Source organism: Leucopleurus acutus, assembly GCF_964270905.1.
Source record: "Leucopleurus acutus genome assembly, chromosome: 19".
Classification (NCBI taxonomy): Eukaryota; Metazoa; Chordata; class Mammalia; order Artiodactyla; family Delphinidae; genus Leucopleurus; species Leucopleurus acutus.
In genome coordinates this window covers 44,351,453-44,376,908 of record NC_139161.1, presented here as the reverse complement: position 1 = coordinate 44,376,908, position 25,456 = coordinate 44,351,453, and the positions used below count along the sequence as shown (strand labels likewise).

General features: G+C 53.5%; 1 protein-coding gene across 2 annotated transcripts in view; it reads left to right on the top strand.

Annotated features, from left to right (window-relative positions):
* Nucleotides 1-24,456, top strand: part of NOS2 (nitric oxide synthase 2) — a gene marked incomplete at its 5' end in the record, with an annotated part of 35,899 nt that extends 11,443 nt beyond the window's left edge. For both annotated transcript variants that reach the window (XM_082860915.1, XM_082860914.1), the window contains 22 exons: nucleotides 1,726-1,888; nucleotides 2,630-2,721; nucleotides 3,660-3,801; nucleotides 3,893-4,032; nucleotides 5,355-5,529; nucleotides 5,623-5,724; nucleotides 8,816-9,010; nucleotides 10,082-10,164; nucleotides 10,683-10,827; nucleotides 11,695-11,799; nucleotides 12,749-12,798; nucleotides 13,124-13,298; nucleotides 14,043-14,175; nucleotides 15,057-15,135; nucleotides 15,923-16,104; nucleotides 18,234-18,397; nucleotides 19,367-19,574; nucleotides 21,196-21,283; nucleotides 21,960-22,081; nucleotides 22,398-22,546; nucleotides 23,518-23,712; nucleotides 24,312-24,456. In XM_082860915.1, the coding sequence (XP_082717041.1) occupies nucleotides 1,726-1,888; nucleotides 2,630-2,721; nucleotides 3,660-3,801; nucleotides 3,893-4,032; nucleotides 5,355-5,529; nucleotides 5,623-5,724; nucleotides 8,816-9,010; nucleotides 10,082-10,164; nucleotides 10,683-10,827; nucleotides 11,695-11,799; nucleotides 12,749-12,798; nucleotides 13,124-13,298; nucleotides 14,043-14,175; nucleotides 15,057-15,135; nucleotides 15,923-16,104; nucleotides 18,234-18,397; nucleotides 19,367-19,574; nucleotides 21,196-21,283; nucleotides 21,960-22,081; nucleotides 22,398-22,546; nucleotides 23,518-23,712; nucleotides 24,312-24,431 (3,007 nt within the window). In that variant the 3' untranslated portion in view covers nucleotides 24,432-24,456. The remainder of the gene's footprint in view (nucleotides 1-1,725; nucleotides 1,889-2,629; nucleotides 2,722-3,659; nucleotides 3,802-3,892; nucleotides 4,033-5,354; nucleotides 5,530-5,622; nucleotides 5,725-8,815; nucleotides 9,011-10,081; nucleotides 10,165-10,682; nucleotides 10,828-11,694; nucleotides 11,800-12,748; nucleotides 12,799-13,123; nucleotides 13,299-14,042; nucleotides 14,176-15,056; nucleotides 15,136-15,922; nucleotides 16,105-18,233; nucleotides 18,398-19,366; nucleotides 19,575-21,195; nucleotides 21,284-21,959; nucleotides 22,082-22,397; nucleotides 22,547-23,517; nucleotides 23,713-24,311) is intronic.
* Nucleotides 24,457-25,456: the final 1,000 nt, after the last annotated feature.

The window sequence follows — 25,456 nt, the reverse complement described above, 5'->3', positions numbered from 1 at the left end:
GACCCCCCAAGAGGTCCTGGGGGTGTGAGTGACAGGTGGCAGCCCATCCCTACAATTACACTAGCAGCCAAAGGCATGGACAGCTGGGCCGGTTCCGTCTTTCGTGAGTGAAGGATTGTATAGTTAGAAATTGTAACTCGCCGAATGTTCTGTCCAAGGTCAGTGCACCGATGCCAAAAGCCACTCCCTCTTTTCCGAACTAATAGGCATCATAGCATTTTAGTGCCTCCGAAATGTGACTATTGGAAAACAGTGGTAAAATGTAAAACGCTAAAGGAATTGGGTGAGAACATAAAATAATCTTTTCTTACATAGTCCCACGTTAACACTACCAAGTATGTTGGAAGCATCTGCATTCTGGTGGTCGCTACTGTTTTCATGCTCAGATGCAGAGCAGGGAATGTTGCTAGAAGCTTTGTCTGGGGAAGGAGGGCTGCCGGTGGGGCAGCCTCAACCTCACCCAGCAGGTCTTTATGCCAGGAGCGTCCTTGAAGATAAATAGCACCGAGTGTTTTGTCTTTGAGCTTTTTTCTTTAATCAGGGAAGAGCTGTCAAGACACTCTTCATCCACAGAAAGGCCATTTTGTCTTGAGTTGTCCAATCTCCTTAATCAGGAGTTCATTCCTTAAATAGTTTTGTTTGTTGCAACTTGAAATGTCTTTGGTGCCCATTGGAAATCTCAAGGTTGCTCTGTGTGTGTGTGTGTGTGTGTGTGTGTGTGTGTGTGTGTGTTTCAAAACCTTCCTGGCTGTGGGATATTTTTGAAGCTGGGAGGGGAGGGGAGAAGCCAGTTTGGAAATCTCACAAGGGACAGCTGGCCGAGCGGCGCGGGGGTTGAGAAAGCTCGCTGTAGACAGCCTGTGACGCTGGACCACACTGTGGAGGGCTCCTCCTTGAGCGGCCCTGGGGCCCTGCAGGCTGAGTCCTGAGGGCAGGTCCCCGTCTGGGCCTGACCAGGGAAGCGTGGGCAGTCCCTGCACATCTCTGGGCTTGCAATCCCTCCCACCCAGTGTGGAAGGTAGAAGGTTAAGAGCCTGGGCTTGGCATCAGGGCAACCTGAGTCTGAGTCCTGAGTTTCCTCTTTACCACACTTCTGTTCCCGGGCCAGTACTTAACCTTCCAGATACACCGACTATAAAAAGGACACAAAAATGCCTCCCTCACAGTCTCAGTGGGACCCTGACTGTGGGTGGCTTCGCCCAGTGCCTGGCTCACAATGAGTAGTCAGTACACAGGATCTGCTGTGGGAGGGACTGATTCATCTCTTAACCAGGGGAAGGTGGACGGGTGCTCCCCTGGCTGAGAGGCAAGATGCGGCTGCGGCTTGCTGGATGCCGCTCCGGCTCTCGTAAGTGTCTGAGAAGCGCTGCACTCAGTGCTGAGATGAATATGATTCGAGAAAAGGCTCCTAGAAACAACAAGGGTGCTGGTGGGATCAGGACCAGCTGTGTAACGTGCGGGACCCAGTGTGGAAATAAAAACGTGGCTTCCTGTTCACAGATGATTAAGAATTCAAGACAGCAGAGCATTATACCCAGCATGGAGCCCTTCTGAGCTCAAGGCCCTGGTCACGTGCCCATGAAGCTGGCTCTGGAGGGGACGGTCTCCCTGAGAGACATCTTGCCCTCCTGGTGTCCTAGTTCAGTTCCTGCTTCTGTGAATTGAATCGGTCTCCATTTAAGGTCATCTCATTGTTGATCTTCCTGATGCCTTCCTGTCCCCCAGGGCAAAAATAGAGGAACATCTGGCCAGAGTGGAAGCGGTAACAAAGGAGATAGAAACAACAGGAACCTACCAGCTGACGGGAGATGAGCTCATCTTCGCCACCAAGCAGGCCTGGCGCAACGCCCCCCGCTGCATTGGGAGGATCCAGTGGTCCAACCTGCAGGTGGACTCCCTTAGCAGGAGAGGAAGCTGGGAGCCCGGCGGGCCCTGAGCAGGGGCTCCCAGCAGCCCGCCGAGCTGTCCCCGGGGCTCCCTGCGTTCTCTCTCCCCGGCCCTGGGGCTCACAGCCACCCACCCCCACCGCCCCAGAGTCTAGAATCCGATCTCAGCACCAGGATTTCTAGCCGATCTTTCTCTCTTGCGTTAAATTTCAGAGACTAAACGCCAACGTGAAACCAAACGACCTTGCTATTATAACTGCTGAGGCCCTGGTTGTTTACCTTGACTGAATTCTTGGCTTTTAGAAAACATTTCCTTTATCCTAGCCTCCTAAGCTGTCTTTACGTTTTATTGCTAGATAATAGTGAAAGTACTTGGACAGATAAAGAGATAAGAAATGCCAATGCAACCAGCTCTGGCTGTAATAAAATGTTCTGGAGGCCATGTGTAACATGTATAAAGCAACTAGGCTGTGGGAATCCTGACTCATGGTGCTTGAGAATCAGGTTTTCTTGGGGGTTGGGTTTTGATACGGTCTTCCAAGTGAGGGCTCCTGGGCTCCCCTAGGAGAGCAGAGGAAGGATGAAGGGGCAGAGAGGAGGATGCACTCCTCAGCGAGGCGTTCGGGTCGTGAGGTTTGGGGCCACTCCCTCAGTCCCCGTGGCTTAGCTTTTAAGATCAGCTCCAAGGCCTCTGTCCTCACGGTCCTTGACGGGCATGGTCTGGGTGGGCTGCGTGCACGCAGGTCTTCGACGCGCGGAGCTGTTCCACGGCCCAGGAGATGTTCGAGCACATCTGCAGACACCTGCGTTATGCCACCAACAACGGCAACATCAGGTGGGTGTGCTTTTCCCGAGGCTACGAGGCTACGCTGGGGCCCGCCCTGTCCCCAAGTCTTAGCCAAGAGATGCAGATGAGTTTAGCGGAGGCATCTGGGCTCCAGGAGAGACTAGGGAGAAAGAAAGGAGAAAGACTCGGCTTCTTCAGGGAGCCCTCGCAGTGAGCGGGCCTCCGTGAGCTTAGTGCCTCGTCAGTGGCCCATTTCCTTGGTTTCTTTCTGACTTGTAGCCATTTGGAGGTGATGGGGGGGATCCTTAAGAAGCAACTTCTCCACTCTTCGAGGTTAAGGCTCCCCACTTTAGAGGAGATGAGAAGTTGTTTTTGCGGCCAATGTGGTGATTTTCTTAGAGGTGGGGGCGTGGCTGCCCATCAGAACCACTCCTGCCTTACCTTCCCCTTCCCCTAGCCAAGGAGGTCAAGGTCAACTCATTTGGTCCTTCATTCATTTTTCCTTTCAGCAAACACTCAGTGCCCACCTGATGAGGACCCAACACAGGGCTAGGCATGGGGGTGGGAAGTGACTAGGACCCTAAGACGAGGGTCCAGCTCACTATGAACCTATGCCTTGCACTAGACAAGCGTCCAACTAACTCAATTGCAAAGAGAACTATGGTGCAGCTAGGGAAAGGGTTGGGCAGCTAACCGTGCCCAAGGGGTGGGGAGGGTTCCCTGGAGGACGTGGTCCCTGGGCTGGTCTGGAAGGTAGGCGCTACAGGAAGAAGAAGGAAGGAGAAGGTATGTCAGGAAGTGGACGGGTTACACAGAGGCCAGTGAGAGCTTGGCATGTCTCAGAGCTGCAGGGGTTTGGTTCAGTTAGCTCGGGTGCAGAGGGCTGGGGAGTGGGAAGATAGGAGGGGACAGGGGACCTGTTGGGGATGGCTGGAAGCGCACACTGAAGCTGGGTGGTAAACAGCACTGTCCTCACCTTGGGGAAGGTCGGCCATCACCGTGTTCCCCCAGCGGAGCGACGGGAAACATGACTTCCGGGTCTGGAACGCCCAGCTCATCCGGTATGCCGGCTACCAGATGCCTGATGGTACCATCAGAGGAGACCCTGCCAGCGTGGAGCTCACCCAGGTACTAGATCCGGCTCTGGTGGGTGACAGTGGAGCCCAGAGGGGTCAAGGGACTTGGATCTCCAGACTTACTTGGCCTGTCTTGTTTTCAGCTGTGCATCGACCTGGGCTGGAAGCCCAAGTACGGCCGCTTCGATGTGGTGCCTCTGGTCCTGCAGGCTGATGGCCGTGACCCTGAGCTCTTCGAAATCCCTCCCGACCTTGTGTTTGAGGTGCCCATGGAACATCCCAAGTAAGCAGGCTGTGGGTGCCGGGGGTGTGTGTTCACATGCATGCCCCCTCCTTTCCTAAGTGAGACCTCAGACCTCAGGATCCTCCCTGCACCTCCCCCAAAGCCCGGCCAGCAGCAGGTGATACCCAGAAGGGCCAACTTTCAAGGCCTGCCTTGTCGCCCTTTTACAGCAACTCTGCACTTGCATGTCGGGCCTCAGACTTATAATGAGATGCTGATGGTGACAGGAAAGCAATGGCTTAGACAGACCAGGCTCTAGCAGCTTGGGAAGAAGTGACCTCAGGAAAGGAATCCTTGAAAGGCTCTGAGATTCTCACACTGTGCAGCCCAGGCCTCTTTGACCTTCCTGCCAACTCTCTTAGCCATCCCTCTCCTGACTGATGACAGTACTTCAAGAGCTCATCTGGTTCAGCCCCTCCTCCAGGCAGCTCTAATAATTACAAAAATACCTGCATACATTGACACTCACTATGTAGCAGGCATTAGGCTGGGCTCTACTTTTTGTCCCTTGAATATACTGAACTTACTCCTACCTCAGGACCTTTGCACTTGCCCTTCCCTCTGCCTGACATGCCCTCTCTCCAGAATTTTGCAGACTTCATTTCTTCTTGTCAACGAGGTATTTCCCGAATGTTACCCATTCTGAGAAGCCTCTTCTGAACACCCAGTCTAGAGTAGGCACCCTCACCCTCCATCTGACACATCACCTTGTCTTTATTTTCCTATTTATTTATTTGTTTACCTACTTATAGTCTGTAAGGTCCTTGAGAATTAGGGATCTTGTCTTTCTTGTTCGGCAATGTATCCCCAACACGTAGCAGGGCGCCTGGCTCATAATAAGTGCTCAATTATAAATATTTCTGGAATGAATGAATATACAAATAAAGGATACTATTATTTTCACAATAATCCCATGAGTTTGATGCTCTTATCTCTATTTTGTTGGTGGGGATGCTAGGGCTCAGAGAGGCTAAATAATATCCCAAGATTACACAGCTAGTAATCAGTAAGGCAGAACTTGAACCCAGGCTTTCTGCACTGGAATCCTTACGTGCTGTGTTATGTTGGGTTCTCAGCATTTAGCACAGGGCCTGTCATATACTTGATGCTTAATATGTTTGCGTGAATGAACTCGTGATTGAATGTATAATTAGCAAATGACACGTGGTGCGTCAATTCACCTCTCCAGGTGGGATGAACTTAGAGATCAGCACTTGGAAAGGAGTTTTCTTGGTGCACTCTTTCTCTGAAGCTTTTTTTTGGGGGGATGAGTGTGGGCCAAAGTGAAGGCCCCATTGCCACCAGCTCTGCCTCCCTACCAGGTATGAGTGGTTCCGGGAGCTGGAGCTGAAGTGGTATGCCCTGCCGGCCGTAGCCAACATGCTGCTTGAGGTGGGTGGCCTTGAGTTCCCAGGGTGCCCCTTCAACGGCTGGTATATGGGCACAGAGATCGGAGTCCGGGACTTCTGTGACGTCCAGCGCTACAACATCCTGGAGGTAACAAAGACCGTCCAGCTGGGCCGGCTGGAGGTGCGGGCCAGCAGCTGGGATCCAAGAGACTGACTCACCCCCATTTCTCTGCCTTTGCAGGAAGTGGGCAGGAGAATGGGCCTGGAAACACACAAGGTGGCCTCACTCTGGAAAGACCGGGCTGTCATTGAGATCAATGTTGCTGTGCTCCACAGTTTCCAGGCATGTCTGGTGTTTGCGGGTCTGAAAGCTTTCTGGTTAGAAGGTCGTCTGGTCCAGCCGCCCACGTCATGCTTGATTTCCCCTTACGGCATTGCTTATTTATTCACGCATCAAACAATGTTGAACACCCTGTTTGTGCCAGGCACAGTGCTAGGTGCTGGGGATAGAGAGACAAGCCCTCTCAAGTCTGCTAGTATAAACTTGAATGCTTCTAGCAACAGGCAACTCCTTACCTCCCAAGGCTGGTCAATCCCTGCGCTTGAGCACTGAATTCTGTCCTCTCTCAATTTTCAAGGACTTTACTCCTGAAAATCCTCCCCACCCTCTGCCCCGTAGCATTGATACCTCCTTATCCACTGGATCATTCCCATCAATGATCAGTAAGCTGTAATGATTCCCATCTCAAAGAGATAAATGGCTAGCTAACCGAATACTCCCCCTACCCAGCTACTACCTTGTTTCTCTGCCTCCCTTTTACGGCAAAACCATGGAAAGACCTCATTACACGTCCTCATCCCCCAGCCGCTCCGGTCAGGCTTTTATCCTCCACAGCTCTGCCAGTGGAATTCTGGCTGTTGTTCAAACTCACCAAGATGCTTCCCCCCTAAGGGCCTTTGCACTTGCTTTTTCCTCTGCCTAGAACACTCTTGCCATGAATCATCCCGTGACTGGCTCCTTCCCTTCATCCAGGTCTCAACTGTCCCCTCTTCAGAGTAGCCCTCCCTGACGACACCATAAACAAAGGCATCCTCACCCACCTCCCTGTCTTTCTTATTCCTTTAACCTTTTCTTTCTTTTCCTTCATAATCCTGATTAGCTCCTGACATTATGGAGTCCATCTGCTTCTTTCTTTGTTTCCCCCATTAGAATGTAAGCTCCATGGGGCAGGGACCTTGTCTCTCTTGCTCACTGCTCTACCCCTGGAGCCTAGAAGAGTGTCTGGCACGTGGCAGATGCTAAAAACGTATATGTATTGGATGAATGAATGAGAGGCCACGCCCACCTGAGCAGTTGTTGCTCTTGCTTCCCTCTCTGAGCAATGGCAGCCACCAAACACAGCAGGTTGGCTCCTGTGCGGGACTGAGCCCTCCGGGCCATCTGCCGCTCTCCTATAAACACTCCCCTTCCTTTGGGGAAGGAGCCATGGACGTGTGAAGCTATTACTTTAGAAGCTGGGACCATGTCCACAAAGTTGGCGGATGCCCTGGAGGCCAGACCGCAGGGCAGAGGGTCATTCATTCATTCAGGAAAGTTTTATTGTGCATTTTCCATGTGTCAGGCCCTAGGCCAGGCCAAGAGTGTGAGCGGTGAACAAAATAGACAGAAACCCTGGCCTTGTGGAATGTAGTGGGAGCTGACATTAAACACCCAGTAAATACATATTATCACACACTGTTCCCCAGAGCTTGTCACGCTGTAGGCATGTCAAGCTTGTGCCTGATTTTGGGGAGTGGGGTGGGGGGAACGGGGCGGCTCCGAGACAGGACAGGAAGAGCCTCCTGGGGCTGACCCAGCTCGGGAAGGCCCCACTGGCTGTGGATCACACATCCTGACTCCTGCAGGCTCCCAGCATCAGCTCTGATATTGGCAGGATGCGGATATGTCCCAGGAAACTGCTGACCCTCAACTGTCTCCTGACCATTGCTGACCACGTCCCTCCACTGCTTGAGAGTCTCCAGGACTTCCTCATGACCCTCCTTCAGGGTCAGCTTCAAAAGACTTGGCCTCATTTCCTCATCTGTAAAATGGAGATAATAATGGTACCTCCCTCACTAGGTTACTGTAAGGATTAAATGAAAATGAATGCAAAATATTTAGCTGCACTGCCTGACGCATAGTGATCACTCAAAAACCATTAGTTTTGTTGTTATTATTATTTATTACTGTTGCAACTATTCTCACAGCTCTCATCATTCATCAGCTCCTGCGCCTAAAACCGGTCTGGCACCCAGTAGTTGCGGTGTGTGTATGTATAGAATTTTAGAAGGCATAGCTGATCCTACTGGAGCCCACTGGCTCCTCTCCTGTCTTCTGCCTTGACTCATGCAGTGTCCTCCTCCGGGACTGCCCGTCTGCTGCCTAACTGGTACCCATCTCTCAAAACTCACTTCCTCTTAGAAACTGTCTCTAAAATCCCCTATCTCTCCTCTGAGCCCCTGTGTGAGCTAAGCCCTCCCTCGGCCCTCCGTCAGCACCTGCACTCACCTCCATCATAGCTTCTATCAGACCATGTGAAATGGCTGACGTCCTTCTGCCTCCCCCAGTTAGAGTATGATCCAATGCAGAGAAGAGGCCACGTCTTTCACCTCTGTATGCAATACCTGGTAGATAGAAATAATAATAGCGGCTAACATTCATTGAGCACGTTTTATGCTTTACTTGTATTATTTGATTGCATTCTTTCAACAACGTCATGATGTAGGAACTATTACCATCCCCATTTTACAGATGAGGAAACTGAGGTTAAGGAACTAATAGCTCAAAGTAACATGGCTAATAAGAGGCCAAGGTTTGAACCACTCCATGAAACCAATGTCTCTTGACTACATGAGTTGCTCCAGACGATGTGGCTGCCCTTGTTGGATCATTCCAGGAAGGCTCAGACCCCTTGGCTTCTAATTTTAGGATGTGGGACATTGTGGTGATTTGTCTTCCATGCACTGTGGTTCCCCCCAGTGCTTCAGTCCTCTTCCTCCTGGGCTGAGACAGCCACATCTTTGGGAAGGTGACTCCTGGAACTCTTTACCAACAAGTGAAAACAAGCCACTGTGCTTTGACTCCTCAGCATCCAGAGAGCAATCTGTGGGCGTCCAGGGAGACCTGTGGGCCTGGGAAGCTGGACACTGCCCGCAGAGGGCCAAGCGGGGGCAGCGTGTGGCCTGTGGGCTGACCATGGCCATGGTGACTGCTTGGGCTCAGAGGCTCTGAAAATACTTTGCATTTGGGTATTTATTTTCAGCAGTGAGAAGGGGGCCAGAGGGGATTGTGGTCCCATTTTACAGATTGCCAGGCCCTTCCATAGTCCATCTGGGAGCCCTGCAGCCAACCGACCACTCTCCTCAACTCGCCTTCTTGCCTCCTTCTGATTTAGAAGCATAATGTGACCATCATGGACCACCATTCAGCTGCAGAGTCCTTCATGAAGTACATGCAGAATGAGTACCGGTCCCGAGGGGGCTGCCCAGCTGACTGGATTTGGTTGGTTCCCCCAATTTCTGGAAGCATCACCCCCGTGTTCCACCAGGAGATGTTAAATTATGTCCTGTCCCCTTTCTACTACTACCAGGTAAGAGAGGGGCCTTCCTCTCCTTTCTGTCTTGGGAGCTCGGGGGTGGAGAGAGTGTGTGTGTCTGCACGTGTGTGCATGTGTGTACACATGTGTGCGTGCGTGTGTGTTTGCATGTGCCTGTGCACACGTGTGCTCACTAAGGCAGGATATACAAGGAAGGATCGGGGACACAGAGGCATATTTTTAATGCTTTTCAGGCTTCACTCAAGGATGCTTTTGTCCATTTCTACAGAAGTGAGACTGAAGGGAATACCTTTCATGGTACCTTTAGTAACCCGTTGCTCTGATGGAGTTTAAGCTCCTGAGGGCGACCACCATTGTGCCCGCCTGCACGGGAGGGCTATAGACAGTCACATGACATAATGGTGAAGAGCTTGGCTCCCAGGCCAGATACATCTAGGGGTGATTCTCCCACTTCCTAGCTGTATGATCTTGGGTGGGTCATTTCACCCATCTAAGCCCTGGTTTTCTCATCTCTAAAAGGATGGTCATCAACTCCACGGTGGAGGAGGTTGTGTGGATCACATGAGCTGGTGTACGTAACAGCTCAGCCCAGTGTCCAACCCAGAGTGCACTCAGGAACCGTTACCCAGTGAAATGATCTCATTTTTTGTCAGAAAGCTCGTTGGTTAGATTTGGGGAAGAGCTTCCTTACTCTAAAAGTGATAAGTAGTGTGACTGACTGCCTGGGATAGTTTGTGCCTGTGGTCAGAGCACCTTCGTCTACTCTCAGAGGTATCCCAGGGCAGACTATGCATTATACACAATCTGTATAGCCTTCCTAGTGATCAGACACCAAAAGGAAAGAGATGTGCAGCCTCTCCCTTCCAGAGACACACGAATGAGTGACAGTCAACTGTTCGTGTGCAGGTTCTGTGCCGGACATGAGCTACAACTTGGAGGGAGACAGACAGATGCAGCCCTTCCCCGTGGGGCTTTCAGTGAAAGGGTGGGGACAGGGCCTGCTCACCCCCCCAACTCACGAAGGGCATGAAGGGCCTTCTGTCTCTCCAAGCCCAAGCCAAGCCAGGGCCCACCTTGCCCACATATCTGCCCTCTTTTCTGAAGGTGGAGGCCTGGAAAACCCACGTCTGGCAGGATGAGAGGCGGAGACCCCGGAGAAGAGAGATTCGATTCAAAGTCTTGGTCAAGTAAGAGGGAGCAGCCAGTGTTGACATCTGAACCTCAGCCCTTCCTTCTAGACCTTGAAGGGCAGGGAACAATGAGAAAGGGTTTGGAGGGACTTCCCTGGTAGTCCAGTGGTTAGGACTCTGCGCTTCCACTGCAGGGGGCATGGGTTCGATCCCCCGTTGGGGAACTAAGATCCTGCATGCTGCACAGTGCGGCCAAATAAATAAATAAATTAATTAATTAAAAGGTATATTAAAACTATAAAAAAGAGAGAGAGAAAGGGTTTGGCTCCCAGAAATCCAGACACCAATTCCCAGGGTCACCTGCCACCTCTGTCCCAGCCTTCTCTCTCCTCCATTTTCCCAAAGGGGCTGCGTGGTGGGTTGAGTGGGGGAGAGGAGGAGAAGGGCGGTGAGCCAGGGTTGATAGCTGGTGAGAAACCTGGGTTCTTTTCCCTCGATCTGCTGCACTTTAAATGCTGGGCCCCCGTCTCCCTCTGGAGGCTGACTCAGCACACAGAGTATGTCTGTCCCCACAGAGCCGTGCTCTTTGCGTCAGTGCTGATGCGTGAGAAAATGGCTTCCCGGGTCAGAGCCACGATCCTCTTCGCAACAGAGACAGGAAGATCAGAAACACTGGCCCGGGACCTAGGGGCCTTGTTCAGCTGTGCCTTCAACCCTAAGGTAGCCGACTCAGCCTGTGCACGGAGAAGTCTGGGGCAAGTTACAATGATTGCTCTGCTCCTGCATGTCCCCAAGCATTGGGCATGCTGATGCATATTGAAAATCTGTGATAGAAGGAGAGAGGTGTGTCCAGGGATTCCCAAACTTACCTAGTAAATAAGCTCTTCATAGTGTTCCAGGGAACACAGTTTGAGAAACCCCTTCTTAATGATGCTAAGTCTCGATATACATGAGGTGTTCTGGACGGATTTTATCCACATTTACAGAACACCTCCTATACAGGGTGCAGTGCTAAATGTGAAGGGAGCGGAGGCTGAATAAGATGCAGAGAAATAAAACAAAACTCCCAAGAGTGACTCATTCCTCCCACCAGTGTTGGATTTGATCCTCCATCACTGAAGGCCTCCTGGGTCAGGTAGGCCTGGGTAGAACCGCGAGGCCGTGACACATGTCACCTGAGATTAGCTTCAGGCAAAGCATTTGGGTCCCCGAGGTGCCAGAGGAGTTGTCAATTTTGTTACCTGCTCATCCCGTTTTTGTGGAAAATATGTCCACGCACTCAGAATTCAAGATAGCAATGGAAGCGGTGAGACGTGCTCTGATTTGGGACAGGCAGTATTTTGGAGGCAAACCCTCCAGGGCTTGCTGATGTGTTCGCGTGGGAGAATCAAAGAATCGAGGATGCTGTGTTCACATAGGTTCAGTAGACAGGAATTTGTTAACTACTCACCTCCTCTGTGCCGGCACCAGGGGACCGAGATGATGAAGGGGACTCCTGGCCTGAGTAGGATGAGGGGAGCGCTGGGTGTCTGGGGAGGGCGCCAGCCTGGGGAGCAAGGGCTGATGTCCACCCTGGGTGCCGTGCAGGTTCTCTGCATGGACGAATACAGGCTGAGCCATCTGGAGGAGGAACAGCTACTGCTGGTGGTGACCAGCACGTTCGGGAACGGAGACTCCCCTGGCAACGGAGAGGTGGGTGGCCTGAGTCCCAGGGGTCTGGGGTCTGGTAGAGCCCAAGAGGACCAAGGAAAGGATCTGGGGACTCAGCATGTTCTAAGGAGGGCACTCGGGAGTGAGAGCTCTTATCACTCTGGGTCGCCCTAAGGTCAGCCATTGGCTGCCTCCTTCGCAATTTCCTCTGTGTGCGTGAGCTGCCTTTCCTGTGACGTGCTTAATATATTTCAGTAAATTGACCTGCCTTTTTAAATTCAAAAATTCATGTTTAAAGGAAACTTTCTATCACTCTCACAAATGGAAAGGCAGCAGAAATTGGTCCCAGGTAAATCCAATGAAAGCCAAGCAGTTACTGAATTCTAGCTGGATACTGTTGCCTAACCATGGCTTGCTTTGTTTTTTAAAAAGAGTAATAAGCAAGTATGAGAGAAGTGTTAAGTCTCCATTAGCAGCAGTCTGAGATTTTCTCCCTAGTGTTCAGGACAAAAGAATGAAATAATTGAAACAGGAATAACTATAAAAAATCAAAGAAGAAAAGAATACTTTCTTACCATGTGATTTGACACTAGTTTCCAGCTAAAGTTATCTTGAGTTCCTGGGAAATCAGGGTTATTTCAGAGAATACGGGACCAGTTGTCACTCTGACAAGAAGAGAGGCTCATGTCCCATCAGGAGTCCCTCTGGAGATGCCCTGCTATAAGGCAGGCCCCCCTCTGCCAGGGCTGGATGGGCTGGGGGTTGGGCTGTCCTCGCCCCCCACCAAAGGTCAGGCCCACATGAGTTGCTAAGGCTGAACTTGTCCCTGAGTCCCAGCCAGGCGGCCCCACCTAAACCAACTTCCCTGAGAGCACCTTGAACTTTCTCCTGCCAGATATGTCCAGTTTTTAAATGAGCCACCAGAAGAAAGGGAAAAGTGGTGCTTTTGTTAATCCTGTCCTGGGGACTCTGTGATTCTCTCTCTTTCTAGAAACTGAAGAAGTCCCTCTTCATGCTGAAAGAACTCACCAACAAGTTCAGGTAAATCTCTTCCCCACTCCCAGAGTCTGGGTTCCAGGGACGGAGCTGGGTGTGTATAAGTGGGAACTTCCTGGGATGTCCAGGCCCAGAGACAGCCTGTTCTCAGAGGTGTTGTGGGTCAAAGCAGGAACACCAAGTCCCGTTCACAGTTCTGCAGGCCAGGCATGGGGTTGGTCGTGGGAGTTGGAGACGAGGCTCGGGAACCAGGGAGGACAGGAAGGGGGTGTGCACTGGTGGTCCTTGCCCAGCTGGGGCGCGAGGGCCGGAGGCTGGCCTGTGGATGGGGTCAGCTCACCCAGGCTCCGTGCGTGTCCTCCTCGGGCAGGTATGCCGTGTTTGGCCTCGGCTCCAGCATGTACCCTCAGTTCTGCGCCTTTGCTCATGACATCGACCAGAAGTTGTCCCAGCTGGGGGCTTCTCAGATCGCCCCAACAGGGGAAGGGGATGAGCTCAGCGGGCAGGAGGAGGCCTTCCGTGGCTGGGCCGTGCAAACCTTCAAGGTCAGTTCACAGCCGGAGCTGCCGCACAACACCGGGAGGGAGGCTGCGGTGCGCTCGTGCCCAGGACACCTGTGCTGGGCATCCTGGGTGGCATGACCCCTGCTGGGTCCTATAGGCGTGGTCCCGGGTGTGGGCCGGGATCGCAGGCCTGAGAGCTAAAGTCGCTGCTGCTTTCCCACAGCCCCCAGAAGAGCTCCACTTGACACCTCCCTGCCCTCGGGAAGCTGTGGTTTAAGATCTTTCCCCCTCTGATTATCCAGGTCACCTCCTGACATCCTTGTCTTGTTCCAGTGTCCCAGCCACAGAGAACTTGGGGACAGGGATATCTCAGTAGGTCTTTATCACCTGTGGCTTGACCCCACTGACTGAGAGAACTCCCTGAAGCAAAGCGTTTCACCCAGCAGTGGGTCTTACGAGCACCACCTTGAGTGGGTCCGACATGGTTCCCAAGCCCATGTCTCCTCCACACGATTCCATGTCAGGAAAATGGGAGTAATCACACCTGTGTCATAGTGTGGGCATGCAGATACAACGAGATGCTGTCATTATTAATATTCATAATAATAGCAATAGCTACTATGTGCTAGGACCAGCCATTTTTTGGGTTCTCATAACAGCCCAACCAGAGAAGTGTGCTTAGTAATTACACAAAGCTCTTAGCTCAGTTGCAAGGACTTAAAAAATAGTAGCTGCTGCTGAAGACACGGATGATGATTAACGCCAGTCGGCTCCACCTTTGTCCAGGCAGCCTGTGAGACGTTCGATGTCCGAGGCAAACACCACATCCAGATCCCCAAGCTCTACACTGCCAATGTGACCTGGGACCTGCACCACTACCGGCTCGTGCAAGACTCACAGCCTTTGGACCTCAACAAAGGTACCTGCTTCCCTGCACCACACGGAGCTTGCTTGCCCTTCCTGCTGGGGTGGGTGTCTCTGAGTCCTGAGCCTAGGGTCAAGGAGACCACTAAGACCCTCTGAACAGAGGCAGCTAGTCTGGGGCTACCAGGCATCTCTCTCTCGTTGGGTCCAAGAGCCTGCTGGGATGCAAGACTTGCAGGCGTGCTTCGTCTCTGAGAGAGGCGGTTTAGGAGGAGACCCTGGGAGGGCAGTGGAGAGAGAAGGACGCTCCTATGTGCCAGGCACTGTGCTGGACTCTTTGCGCACCTGCTCTAAGTGATCCCTGACACTCATCCTGTGAGAAAGGCACAGACAGAGAAACTGAAGTTCAGGGAGGTGCAGCAAGTTGCTAGCAGGTGGCCCAGGTGGGATCTGGGCCCCAGCCTTCCCGCTCTAATGGCAGCCAGGTATTATGAAGAACAATTTTCAGAGGCAATTCCAGGCTACAGTCTGGGAACTCTGAACGGCCCGTCTGGATGCTGTGCTTCTGTGCTTCCTCTTTTCCTATACTAGGACTACAGAGGTCCTACATGTTTCCTCACGCTTAGGATATCCCCAGCTTCAACTATGCTCTCCTGCGGATCCCAAGCCATGGGATGTCCTAGAAATTCCCATATCGGGGCATTTGCATTGCATTTCCCAATACCTAGCAGCGGCACAAGCATCCTCTTCAAACCAAGGGTCTTTATTTGTGATTCAGAAACACAGTGGGGAAAAAAAGAAGGGAAGGAAAACCCCAGCACCACCACAGTAAGACACCCCTGGGCAACGTCTGGGTATAATTGACTCAGCACGTGGAGGCTGCCCCACCAACACTTCAGAGCCACGTTGCCACCTCACTGTCTCTCTGTCCCACAGCCCTCGGCAGTATGCACGCCAAGCATGTGTTCACCATGAGGCTGAAATCGCAGCGGAATCTACAGAGTCCAAAATCCAGGTAGGGCAAAGGAGAGGGCTTCTTGGGTGACGTTCCACAGATTTTATTTTCATCCAGGAAAGACCAGAGCAAGTCAGTCTTAGAAAGGAGAGGAGGGAAGTGTCCACTGGCATTCGCTAAGATGCCACTGGTACGGTCAGCTTGATTGCTAACCCCTGTGGCCACCAGCACCTTTACATTGGGTCTCCATTAACCGTGGGCCAGTTTTCCAGCTTGGGAACGAGGCACCTGCTTCACTTCCTGTCCTTTGTGACTTAACTATTTCACCAAAAGGGGAGGGCAAGAAAAGCTCAAACTATTTGGCTTTCTTAAGAACTTTCAGGAAAAGTTTTGGCAGGGAAGGACCTTTCCTCGCCAGGTCAGCCAGCAGTGTGGATTCTCTGTAGGTTTTGTTTTTCTGTGCTGTCCTTACCTTCATTAGCGAAAGTGGGCTGTGTTCTAATAAGAACCAGATTTGTGCTAGACACTAGGAAAGGTTTGTCTCGATGCCCACATACCTCCTAGTGCAATGCTTTCTTTAGGCGGAGTCTGTGGTCAAGCTCTTGAGGGCTTGGGAGGGCTGCATGGGAGGATTCCTGCCCACCCTCTCCCCACGGGGAAGCCACAGGCCGGGTCAGCCCCGGGCCCTCTTGAGCACCCCAGCCTCGGAATGCCGGCAACCCGTGTTCATGGAACCGGGCAGGAAAATGAAAATAGGGCACGTTTCCTGGGGAAACTGGCCCACCCATCAGGGAGTGCTGGAGGAAATCCTGGTGGCGTAACCAGAGGCTTCTTTTTCCTTCTGCAGCCGTACCACCCTCCTGGTGGAACTCTCCTGTGAGGGCAGCCAAGGTCCAAGCTACCTGCCGGGAGAGCACCTCGGAGTTTTCCCAGGCAACCAGCCAGCCCTGGTCCAAGGCATCCTGGAGCGAGTGGTGGATGGCCCTGCCCCCCACCAACCCATGCGCCTGGAGACCCTCTGCGAGAACGGTGAGCCCTCTGCACAAAAGCCTCAGCTGAGGCCGCCCCCAGCATCCTCCCACCAAGCCCCAGCCCCACTGACGGGCTGGGCCCGCACCTGCGCTGCAAACGGGCAGCTAACCCTGTCCTTCCTGCTGAGTGGTGGGCCTCCGAAGCCCGCGCCAGAGCAGCCTTGTACATAGTCATCGACCGGCCGCCGGGCCAACAGGAAGGGCTGCTTCTTTGGGACTATCTGCCCAGCAGCAGAGGCTGGGCTACCTTTCCCCTTCATTCTTTGCTGACCCGGCCACTTTTGTTGGTTGACTGATTCATTTTTCCATCAAAATTTTAACTACTCGCATCTATATACCAGGCAGGCCCTGGGCTACAAAAATGAATGAGACTCTGTGTCTGCCCTCAGAAAGCTCACTGCCTAGTACAGGATGCAGATATGCAAAAATAGTCATAATTATTATTATAATAATAGCAGCAGCAGCCACCATTTTGGGGGTAGTTCCTTGATGCCAGCATTTTACCAATACGTGCATGGTCTCTTCAGTCCCACAACAGACACACATGTGCAACTTGCTTGGTGACATGATAGAGAAATGTGGAAACTATGAAAATGGTGAGCTTTGAAGATTCAGTCCCTGATCCATCACTTACTAGCAATGTGACCTTGGGCATAGGCGTTAACCTCCCGAGGCTTTGTTTCTTTGTCTCTAAAATAGAGATAATAGAGCCTTCCTCGCAGGGCTGTGGTGAAGAACAGATGACTAGATACGTGTGTGTGCAACCTTCACCACAATTCCTGGCACCAAACAAATGCAGGAATGGAGGAATCCATTTCCCATGGGCTAATCGACATTTGTCCGGAAGGTCAGAGGAAGGTAGTTTAATATACCCTTTGGATCCCAAATTTTATGCTTTGGAATTTATATTGCATTTTCATGGCATTCTAATTTCATACTGCTTCCCCATCGAGGGTCTCATTTATGCCCACCTTCTGTGGGCAATGGGCAGGGCCAGACCATGGGTGACCAGGAGAGCTTGGCTCCTCCTGGCCATCCTAACTGGAGAGATGAGGCTGTCCGGGGGAGGGGTCAGAGTCCCCGTTGTGTGCTAAGGTGAGGCTCTCAGCCTATGTGGTGAGCACAGCACTGGGTGACAGGCACTAGGAGAGGAAAACTAATGAAATCAGCAACCACAGGCCTTCCAGCCCTTTGGACTAGCTCCCTGGCCTTAGCGTCCTCTGCAATCATGATACCTCCAAAAAATGTGTCCCCCTAAAGAGAGTGGCCAAAATAGGACAGCAGGAGCCTGAGAAGCAAAGTCTGGCATTGTTCCCCACTGTCCAGGAGTGTGTGAGAGAGCCTGCAACTCGGGGATAAGAGGACAGAGACATCCTTGTGACTGTAGGGGGACAGATGTGACTCCTCAGGCCTGGGGTCTAGAGGAAACAATGTAATACTAATATTTTTACCTAATACGTGTACTGTTTCATTCAGTCCTCATGCAAACTCAGCAGGACAGGTTTTATTATCACGTCCATTTCACAGAGACAGAACCCAAGTTCAGAGGGTTCAGTCAGCCTACTAGTAAGTGGGGAGCCAGAGTTTGAACCCATGTCTACTGGCTCCAGTGTCCATGCTGTGACCGCCCTGCATACGGCCTCTTGGCATTCCTTGAGACTTGCCACCTCACTCTGGGCTGAGGGCTGCTCACCCAGTCACCCCTGGAGACTGCAGTTATGGGCTTTTCTCTAAATGAAGAACTGGCCTCTGGGGTGTACATCAGTCTTTGGTGAATTTAGTCATGGTGAGTCTGTAGTTCAGCTGTGTGTGTCCTGCTGAAGTTCAGGTCTGGGCCAGAGAGTGACTGGACTCTGGTACATAGTTAGTTTTGCAGGATTGTGTCAACTTGGGTGCCCTTTGGAGGGCTGTTGACCAGCCTTTCCTGGCAGCCCTACCGCTGGGCACCATCTTCCTGCACTTGAGTTGGGCACATGAACCCTTTTGCTGTTCCTGGAACCAGAACTCCAGTGTCTTCTCTCCCCTGCAGTTGGAGGGTAGAGGGTGTCTATCCCAGATGCCTCATCACTCTTTGGGAAACCTAAATGGGGCCTTTTTCCCATCCTGACTCCTTTCTTCCCTATCCAGGCAGCTACTGGGTCAGGGACAAGCGACTGCCCACCTGCTCACTCAGCCAGGCTCTCACCTATTTCCTGGACATCACCACCCCGCCAACCCAACTGCTGCTCCGAAAGCTGGCCCAGCTGGCCACGGACGAGGCTGAGAGGCAGAGGCTGGAGACCCTGTGCCAGGTGAAGGTCGGGGCTGGTGGGTGAGGCAGGAGCAGGGCCCCAGAGTCGGGGACATTCTGAGCCTAGAGCTGGTCTTTAACCTCCAAGGGGAATCCACCCCAGCTTCCCAAAGTGCGATTTGTCAAAGGCTGGGAGGAAGCCAGGCATCCTCTCCTGTCCCATCTCTAGGACGTAGTTGTGTCAAGTGAACTGAATTGTTTTGAATGTCTACAGGATGCAACCAAAGTGCACTTCCTCAGAAATGAGCTAGAAAAGGAGAGCCGCTCTGTCTTTTATTCCCCACACCTGGAACAAGCCTGGAATTGAGGAAGTGATGGAGGATGGGTGGTGTGGATGAATGGATAATGGACATAGTAACAGATGGGTAGTTGAATTAATAAATGAATGAGAGAATGCATTAACTCACCTGCAACTTTCTAGACCCAAGTCTTTGCAAAAGGCACCGAATATCATTATTACCGTCACCATTATCGCTAATTATCTTGATTCCAGCCACCTCCACTGCCCTTAGCCTGTGGCTGCACGGCACTAACCTGGCACACATTTTCTCACTTAATTCTCACAACACCCCCATGAGGTAGGTGATGCTATCCTCATTCCACAAAGGTTAAGTAATGAGGACGAGATCCCACAGATAGTAAGGGCGTTCGGTCAAGATTTGAACCCAGGTCTGTATGATTCTGAAGCCCTTCCCCAAATTAGATTAGAATAAAGATTTGACTCCTGCCTGCAAGTTGCTGACAGTTAAGTTCTAAGCACACAAGTTAGAGAAATGCTACTCATTGGCCTGAGCTCCTCCAGGACAGGAACTTTTTCCTCTCTAGCTCGGCGTTCTCAGCACCGTGGACAGCACCTGGTGCTTTGAAGTGTGTGCCGTGGGAGTGGATGAATGAATACTGGATTGTGACAGCCTCTTCCCTCTGTGTGGGGCAGGCGCCCTGAGACACTCATGTTGCCCTTGGCTTTCAGCCGTCTGATTACAACAAGTGGAAGTTCACCAATAGCCCCACCTTCCTGGAGGTGCTGGAGGAGTTCCCGTCCCTGCGGGTGTCCACCAGCTTCCTGCTCTCCCAGCTGCCTGTCCTGAAGCCCCGGTATTACTCCATCAGCTCCTCCAGGGACCACGCACCCACGGAGATCCACCTCACTGTGGCCGTGCTCACGTACCGCACCCGAGGTAAGGCTGGGGCAGAGGCCGTGGAGCGGCCCACGTCTGCTCCTCACTGGGCAGCTGTTCCACATCTCTGAGCTTTGGTCTCATCATCATTAAACACCCACCTTCCAGAGCTGTTAACAGCGATAGGAGGAGTATGGGAGAGACTACCATGAACCAGGCACTGAGCTAACGTCTTTGTGTGTGTGTGGTCGGTAACCACGTGAGACGGGAGCTGTGTGCATTTCACGGGTGAGGAAACTGAGGCACAGAGAGGTTAAGCCACAGGTTCAAAGTCACCCTGGTAGCAGGTAGAGAACGGAGATGCAAACCCAGGTAGTCTGACTGCTGCGTCCAAGTTCTTAACCACCATACTCCTCTCTACTGTCCAACTCCTGTTGGGACAATTTAATGAGATCAGATGTGGAAAGTACCCAGTACTTAGTGGGCGCCCAGCGATTCTTAGTCTTCCTGATAGTCCAGCCTAAATACAGGGGTGATTCTGCCTTGATGGTTCATTCATTCACTCACTCATTCAGTGATGAGTTATTTCATACCTCTTTATGCCTGGCACCACGGTGGGTGTGGAAATACAGCACACATAGACCCTGCCCTCATGGAGCTTCCCATCTAGAGGGAACCATGAAGAGAGAATCATAGAAACAGACAGCTGTCATTGTGTAGGTGCTAAGAAGGAAGGTGCAGGGTGCCGTGAGGGCAGAGGGCGGGGGATGGGCTGACATACACTGGGAGGTCCCACACCTTGTCCAGCTGGATGAACCACGCCCCTGCCCTCTCTCCGTAACTGAGCATTGCCTGGGTTGGCAAAGCTGGGGAGCTGGCTCACGCCTCAGAGCCCTTTGTGCTCTGAGAAGCACAGTCACACAGTTCCTGAAAACCGGGCAGAGACTCTCTTTGCTCTGCTAGAGAACGTCTGCAGAGGCCAAGTCTCAACCCTCAGACCAGGAGAGGAGAGGCAGGCACATCCTGTGAGAACAAGGTTCCACCCAGAGGAGAACCAGCGGGACTTCTCGAGTTGGTTGAAGGTCCCCTTAAATGCTGGGCCATTGGGAAGGGAACCTGGGGTTTCCACAAGCCCAGGAGGGGCCACCGGGGGAGACAGAGATGGAAGAGCAGACCGGAAGGCGCAGCAGCTTGTCCATCACCCACCCAGGGTTCCTACCAGCAAGGGCTGTACTCCTGAAGACACTGCGAGGAAGTGACTGTGGTCACCCTGAGGGGCCACTTTGTGCTACTGTCATCGGAGCTGAGTGATGGGCTGGGAGGGTCCCTGGAGAAACTCTTGGAAGGAGCATCGGAGTAGGAGTTAGGGAAGCTGAGCTGTGACCTGACTCTACTGCTACCCGAGTGACCTTGTGCAAGTCACCTTCCCTCTCTGAGACGCGGTTTCTGCAGTGGCACAAGGAGAGCCTTGCACACTCTCTGAGTCCCTTTCAGCTTTTGCCAGCTCTGGGCGAATAGAGGGTGGAACTCAGAACCAGGAGAAAAACATTCCTTTGATTAAAGCCTGCAGAGTGCCTGAGCGGGCAGTTCAGGGAGGTGCGTCAGTGTGGGAGGAGCCACTGAGAAGGTTCACACAGGGGTGGGAGGGACGATGCTCGTCAGGTGTGTGCTGTCCTTACAGACGGCCAGGGTCCCCTGCACCACGGCGTCTGCAGCACATGGCTCAGCAACCTGAAGCCCCAAGACCCGGTGCCCTGCTTTGTGCGAAGGTAAGCACCCCCCGCACTGTGTCCATCACGGGACCGCTGGCCCCGGGGAGTACTGGGTTGAAAGGGAGGAATCTGGGGTTTCTTTCTTTCTTTTTTTTTTTTTGCTGTACGCGGGCCTCTCACTGTTGTGGCCTCTCCCATTGTGGAGCACAGGCTCGGGACGCGCAGGCTCAGAGGCCATGGCTCATGGGCCCAGCCGCTCTGCGGCATGTGGGATCTTCCCGGACCGGGGCATGAACCTGTGTCCCCTGCATCGGCAGGCGGACTCTCAACCACTGCGCCACCAGGGAAGCCCAATCTGGGGTTTAGATGCCACTCTGGGCCCCTTGGCCCGTAAAGAAGGCACAAGGGTCACACTGGGCCTCTCCATTCTAACCCCCAGTGGTAGAGCATGGCCAAGTCTCTAGCAGGGACAGAGGTGGCAGCGATGTTGGGGCCCAGAGTACAGCGAGGCTCAGCCTTTCTCAGAGGGACCCCAGGGCCAGGTGATGGTGCGCCTGGACAGGGGACATGAAGCAGCCCGCAGGACTTGGGAAATCAACTTTTAGCTCGTTGTCTTTTCTACCCCGCAACACTACCGCCCCCGCCACCCCCCCAGCTCCCCAGCCCCTGTCCTGCGTGTGCATCCGACCCAGGGTGTCTGAGGACGGGGCCTCTTTCCTCCCGTCCCCTTCAGTGCCAGCGGCTTCCAGCTCCCTGAGGACCCCTCCCACCCTTGCATCCTCATCGGGCCTGGCACGGGCATCGCCCCCTTCCGCAGCTTCTGGCAGCAGCGGCTTCATGATGCCGAGCACAAAGGTACAGCTGGAGGGTTTTTGGGGGTGCGGAGGGGGTACCAGGTAGTGCCCAGCATCTCCCTGGGAGTAGAACTGAAGCTGTAGACACCCCGCAGATGTTTCCTGGTCCCTCTCCCAAGTTTGCCTCAGCCTGTATGGACAAAGGATGTGAATGCCCTGGGCCTCAGTTTCCTCATCTGTAAAGTGGGAACAGTGCTAGATGGAACGTGGGGATGAAATGGAATTCTAGTTGGATGCGCAGCTCGGCAGGCCTTGAAGCATGGCCCGCCCGCCCTCTGGTGGCCATCCTGGTAACTGCAGCCTCCTGGGTCTTGCAGGTCTCCAGAGTGGCCGCATGACCCTGGTGTTTGGGTGCCGCCGCCCAGATGAGGACCACCTCTACCGGGAAGAGATGTTGGAGATGACCCGGAAGGGGGTGCTGCATGAGGTGCACACAGCCTATTCTCGCCTGCCTGACCAGCCCAAGGTAAATGCTGCAGCTGCCCACGCAGTGGGTGGAGCATTAAAAGCACAGACTATGGTGGGTGCCTGGCTCCCCGCAAGCCCCTCACTTCCCTGAGCCTTCACCTCCTCAGCTCTAAAATGGAGGTGATTATACAGTCACCGGAGTGGCGCTGTGAAGCGATTATGTTCACTCTTCCAGGAGAAGAGACGGGCCCTGAGACGTTCAGGGCTAAGTCAGAGTCACATGTGAGCCAATCCCCAGTGCCCAGCCTGCTGAAGGTCCTCGGCCGGCATGTACAGCTGTCGGGGGCGGGGGGAGGTGGTCCAGGTCGGCTTCGCGCTCCAGCACAGCATGGCTGGGGGGCAGCCGCTGCTCCCAGCACGGCCCGCGGACCGGCTCTGCTGTGCCGGGTAGTACTTTGCCCCATGAGCCTGGGGGGTCAGAAAAGACTGTTGGCTCAACCTTTGTGAACTGATCCCATTGGGCTCCTCCCAGACCTGGCACTCCATGCCAGGGTCACTGGGCATCTTGTGTAGAGAAAGAGGAGAGAGTCCCCCGTTGACTCCAGGACTTCTGTGTAACTGGGGAGCCCTGCTGTGAATTACACGGGGCATCTCGAGGACAGAGATTCCCTTTTGTGGGGTGCAGGCAGGTGGGCCTCAGAGCTCTGGACAGGGTAAGTGGCTTGATGATGCCTCTTTGAAGCTCGGTGAATTCAGAGCAGATCAGGGAGCCCCACTAGAGAGTCAGCTCCTCAAGGGCATGGCTGTGGCCAGTATTCACCTCTCCAGCCCCAGCCTGGGCCTGGGCCGGGCAGGGCACCCGTGCACCTCCTCATCTCGAGCCTGGTCCCCGTGCAAGGCCCTGGCCAGGAGGGTGCTCACCCTGCCACCCCTCCCACCTCCTATTCATCTCCCCATGGCCGGCAGGCCTGACCGCAGCCTTCGCCCCCAGCACTGGGGGCCTGGACCCACCGTCTCCTCTGGCTTCAGGTCTACGTTCAAGACATCCTGCGGCAACAGCTGGCGGACGAGGTGCTGCACGTGCTCCACGAGGACCAGGGCCACCTCTACGTCTGCGGGGACGTGCGCGCAGCCCGGGATGTGGCCCGCACCCTGAAGCAGCTGGTGGCCACCGCGCTGAGCCTAACTGAGGAGCAGGTGGAGGACTATTTCTTCCAGCTTAAGGTAGGGCCGCTGGCGTGTGGGCTCGGGATGCAGGCCAAGGACGTGGGCCCGGGAGCCAGGGCCGGGGGGTCAGGCTCGCAACAGTCTGGGCTCAAAGGAATCCTAGAGGTGGCGGGAGGTCAGAGCTGGCGGGGCTGTTAGAAGGCCCAACTGTGCACCCTGGCCTGGCTGCTCACGTAAACAAGGGCAAACATGTTGAGTTTTCTACAAGACTCTCAGGGCCCCTGACAGGCTGCTGTGCGTCGCGGCGCCTCGAGACTGGGAGGGAGTACACGGCATGTCCCAACCGTATCTATCTCAGAGCCCACATTTCCTGGAGCCCCTCGTGAGACAAGCACTGGACGGGCTTTAGCGCCCATCAGAAAGCTTGGAGAGATGCTTTGGTGGCCCACGCCAGAGCAGGTGTTCATGAGGGTTACCTAGTCTAAGTGAGATTCGAGTATAATCTGAGCATGACAGTTGGGAAGGCAAACGGCTCATGAGTGTAGGTGTGATGGGGGAGCAGGGGGACCCTTGGGGCTTGGCCCAGCTCGGACCTGATGAGTGAGAGATCGCTGCACCAGCAGAGCTGACACCTTGGTCTCTGTTTTCCCTTAAAGAGCCAGAAGCGCTATCATGAAGATATCTTTGGTGCTGTATTTCCCTATGAGGTGAAAAAGGATGGGGCAGCGGGGCTGCCCAGCAATACCAGAGCTCCAAGCGCCCACAGGAGAAGTTAAAGCTGCCACTGTAGAATTTAAGGATGGTGCCAACTCTCGATTTTCTGAGGTCACAGGACTGGGGATATTGGAGGGAGATTATATCCCCAAGCCTCACATCTTATTTCCCCATATCCTTCCCTCTCAAATGCTTTACTTGACCTGCTACCCAGTAGCAGCCTGGACTGAGTGAGCCCCTTGCCGGGGTGATGGAGAGATGGGCCTCCCCGGTCCCTTGGAGACTAGATCTGCAGTGCCAGGCCTGGCCAGTGGGTGAGAAGGATGGAACTTCCTTGATCGCACCACTTGGGTGACCACCAGGAGACGCTGTCACGTCACTCTGTATTTAGCGGCCTGTGTACAGTTATTTATGCCTCTGTATGTAAAAAAAACAAACCCCAGTCTGCCTCTTGAGCCTTCCTTGTATGACTCCTTGATGGAGATATTTGTACGAAATGCATTTTATTTTAACCACATTGTATGTGCGTGTGGGTGTTTTGGAGGGAAAGCAGCCTTAAGCTGTATAGAGTTGAGGACTGAGGGGTGCCACAGCCTGGACAAAACTCCTCCACAAAGGGACATATCAGCGTGGCCCCGTTGCTCCTCTGAAATGCCCACCGGGTATGGGGACAGCACACGGAGTTCTGTGCACATCTGAAGACCCGTGATGGGGGTAAGGAAGCGCAGCCCAGCCTGCGGGCATGAGCTGCACCTCAGGAGGCGTCTCACATGGGGTGTGGCAGGGGCGCGAGGCTGCCAGGTCTTTAGCGAAGGCCTAGACCACAGCCCGGTCTTACGCAGTCACCGCCTTTTGCTCTGGGGCTGCCTGTTTCGTGAAAGTTTGGCCAGTAATGATTTGGGCCCTGGGTGACAGCACAGGCGAGGCTGGGCTGCGTGTCGAGGACTTGGCAGTGAGGGAAGGACACCCATCTTTCACGGGGAAGGCTTCTCAAGGGACTGAGCCCGGTGAGAGCAAGGAAGGAGCTCAGCCAGGGGCTAAGCGAGGGTTTGGCAAAATCTGGCTCCGGGCTTGGGTTGGGACCCTG